Source organism: Sphaeroforma arctica, assembly GCF_001186125.1.
Source record: "Sphaeroforma arctica JP610 unplaced genomic scaffold supercont1.3093, whole genome shotgun sequence".
In the NCBI taxonomy this organism is placed as follows: Eukaryota; class Ichthyosporea; order Ichthyophonida; genus Sphaeroforma; species Sphaeroforma arctica.
In genome coordinates this window covers 447-4093 of record NW_014037465.1, presented here as the reverse complement: position 1 = coordinate 4093, position 3647 = coordinate 447, and the positions used below count along the sequence as shown (strand labels likewise).

Sequence of the window (3647 nt, the reverse complement as noted above, 5' to 3'; positions counted from 1 at the left end):
TCTTAGATGAAACTACTCCATTGAATTGTTATATGAATAGTTATTATTAGTCTTCGATGAAACCACTCCAATGAATGGTCATATGGATAGGTTTATATTAGTCTTAGATGAAACCACTCCAATTAATGGTAATAGAATGTGAACGTGTGCATCAGGACAAGCGCAGCTTACTCAAATGTAGATGTGTAGTAGTTACCAACCCTATACTCTCTTCCGCGTGTCACCATGGAGAGACGTACCTCATGTACACGCCATGTTACGGTACGGAGAGTATATGTAAAGTACGTAAACAAACGTTTATATGATGTGGTCCTAGATTGCATACCTGCTGCTTACCCGACAACGGAAACACAGTTATAGCGGGATAATATACGTAAAGTATGTAAACAAACGTTCATATAATTTGGCCGTAGAGTGCATACCTGCTGTTTACCCGACAACAGAAACACAGTTATAGTGGGGTCGATGTTGAACTGGCGGATGGCAATGTTCTTCTGAGGTCCATTGAGATCCACGTACTTGACGTTGGCTGCCTGTTATGTCATTCCGCCGAGAGTGTATGTTGGTGCCATGTGGGGTTAGATGAGGAAGGTGTGAGTATGATATGAGACGTTGGCTACCTGTTATGACATTCCGCCGAGAGTGTATGTTGGTGCCATGTGGGGTTAGATGAGGAAAGTGTGAGTATGATATGAGACGTTGGCTACCTGTGTCATTCCGTCGAGAGTGTATGTTGGTGTCATGTGGGGTTAGATGAGGAAGGTGTGCGTATGATATGAGACGTTGGCTACCTGTTATGTTATTCCGCCGAGAGTGTATGTTGGTGCCATGTGGGGTTAGATGAGGAAGGTGTAAGAATGATATGAGACGTTGGCTGGCTGTTATGTTATTCCGCCGAGAGTGTATGTTGGTGCCATGTGGGGTTAGATGAGGAAGGTGTAAGAATGATATGAGATGTTGGCTGCCTGTTATGTTATTCTGCCGAGAGTGTATGTTGGTGCCATGTGGGGTTAGATATGGAAAGTGTGAGTTTGACATGAGACGTTGCCTGCCTGTTATGCTATTCTGTTGAGAGTATATGTTGGTGCCATGTGGTGTTATGATTTAAGACATAGGGTGTGTGTGCCACCCACCTGTAGTAGTGTGTGTTTGTGCATAAACGTCACCATACGATGAACCACGGCATAGCCGTACATCTACACACAGTCAGCGCTCAACGGATGAGTGCGAGCCTGGCCTAAAGCTGAACACGAGGAGTTTAGACAGTCCAGACGAGGATACTGACGAAAGGCATGACTATCGCAGAACTCCTTACATATATGACTTCAGGATTTGAGATTGTATGATTTCAGGATTTGGAATTGTATGATCTCAGGATTTGAGACTGTATGATTTCAGGATTTGGGATTGTATGATTACAGGATTTGGGATTATATTAATTTCAGGATTTGGGATCTAGCACAGACTACCCGATATATCAACTTTTACCTTATTAACCCTATTTGAGACTGTACAATTGTGATACCAAAGCACTATATATCCTCACCGAGCTCTCGTGCGGGTCATACCTGCCACTGACCCACCCCTATCGATAAGTATAGTGTACATATGGCGGTGAGAGGCCGTATCTCTGACCTGTCTCAGTGCAAGTAGCAATATAAATCACCGCCACTATACCCTACTAAGACTATGGGGTTGTGCTAAAAACACATTCACTACCACACCCGCTTTTGAGGTTGTGACAATAACACATTCGCTACTACACCCGCTATTGAGGTTGTGACAAAAACACATCTATTACAACACCCGCTATTGAGGTTGTGGGGTATGATATAAACGCGCACGTATACATCCATGCGATTGAAACATCCACAGTGTGGATATAAAAAAGCTCAAATCAATTCAAGGGCAGAGACCTTATCTCTCTCAAACACCCTCCACAAGTAAAACCACAAAACAGGGCAAATCAATTCAGGGGCAAAGACCTTATCTCTCTCAAACACCCTTCACAAGTAAAACCACAAAGCAGGGCAAATCAACTCGAAGTCGAGTACAAAGTGCTTATCTCTCTCTAAGTGGTACCCCATAAATACATTCCACTGAACTCGCCCCTATTGGGCCAACCAAGAGACAACCAAAGAACCATCCGAATCCATCCACACACACCCACAAACCCCCACCCACCCACACACACACATACACACCCACACATACATATATTTATATACACCCACATACACCCCTCTACACCCGCATACACCCCCCTCCACCCACACACACACACACACACACACACACACACACATACACTACCACCCCCTCCCCACCCACCACACACACACACACACCCACACCTTTAGTGCTCGCCCGATGATCCTATGCGACTCCTGCCACTGACTGAACACAATGGACTTAGTGCCAGGGCTGCTGTGTTTAAGGTATAAAAGATAGCGTACGATGGTGTCTATCTTTGTGTTGAACTCTCGTCTCGTAGGCTTATCCGCACCCGAACTCTCGCCCGCGGTGTCTGGTACACTCGGTCTCGTGAGGAACGCGGGGAGTGCGGGGAATTCTTCGACCGATGATTGGCCGGTTTTAAAGTTGCGGGATTCTGATTGGTTGGTGGCGGAGGTGTCTTCGCCTACGGAGGTGTCTTCGCCTACGGAGGTGGCTTTATCCATGGCGGGTTCTGATTGGCTATGGGGCTTTGTGATAGCCACCCGTTTGATGTCCTTTGGGACTACTTGCGTCTTGCAGAGAGGGCAAGACTTGTATCGCGAGACCCTGAATGGCAGAAACCAATCACAACACGAGTTCTTAACATAGCCGACGGATTAGCATACACACATGTAGAAAGCTACAACGACTGATCCTACTGCTGGGGTAGTACTATTGGGAGTTTATATGAACACGCAAAGCTACAGCTAGTACTGCGACTACTACGAGTATACTATTAGGATCATGTATAAACACACAAACCTAGAACTAAAAATCCTACTACGTTATTACTATCACGTAAATATATATATATATATATATAAATATATATATATATATATTGCAGGTACAGGTACAGGTACAGGTACAGGTACAGGTACAGGTACAGGTACAGGTACAGGTACAGGTACAGGTACAGGTACAGGTACAGGTGCAGGTACAGGTACAGGTACAGATACAGGTACAGGTACAGGTGCAGGTACAGGTGCAGGTGCAGGTGCAGGTGCAAGTGCAGGTGCAGGTGCAGGTACAGGTGCAGGTGCAGGTGCAGGTACAGGTATAGGTACAGGTACAGTACAGGACAGGTGTAGGTGCAGGTGCAGGAATGAAATCAAGCTACGCACACATCGAACCAAGACGCATGTGGCGTACCCAGGCAATGACACAGGCACAAAGTATACGGCAACTCAAGACAATACCATATAATACAATACACACAATATAAAAACAATACAATACAATACAGTACAATACACACAGCCCGAATACAATACACACAGTATACGGCAACTTAATGCGATACAATACAATACAATACACTTCAATACACACAATATACGGCAGCTCAAGACAATGCATTACAATCCAATCCAATCCAATACAATACACTACACACAAACCGAATACAATACAATACAATATACGGTAAC

At 44.9% G+C, this 3647-nt stretch overlaps 1 protein-coding gene across 1 annotated transcript; it reads right to left on the bottom strand.

Annotated features, from left to right (window-relative positions):
* Window positions 1-421: 421 nt before the first annotated feature.
* On the bottom strand, window positions 422-2750 carry SARC_13277 (hypothetical protein; the record flags this gene model as incomplete). Its single annotated transcript, XM_014292594.1, has 2 exons — window positions 422-533; window positions 2355-2750. Coding segments are annotated over 2 exons (508 nt in total), but the record flags the coding sequence as incomplete, so codon positions are not given.
* Between the last annotated feature and the right edge of the window lie 897 nt (window positions 2751-3647).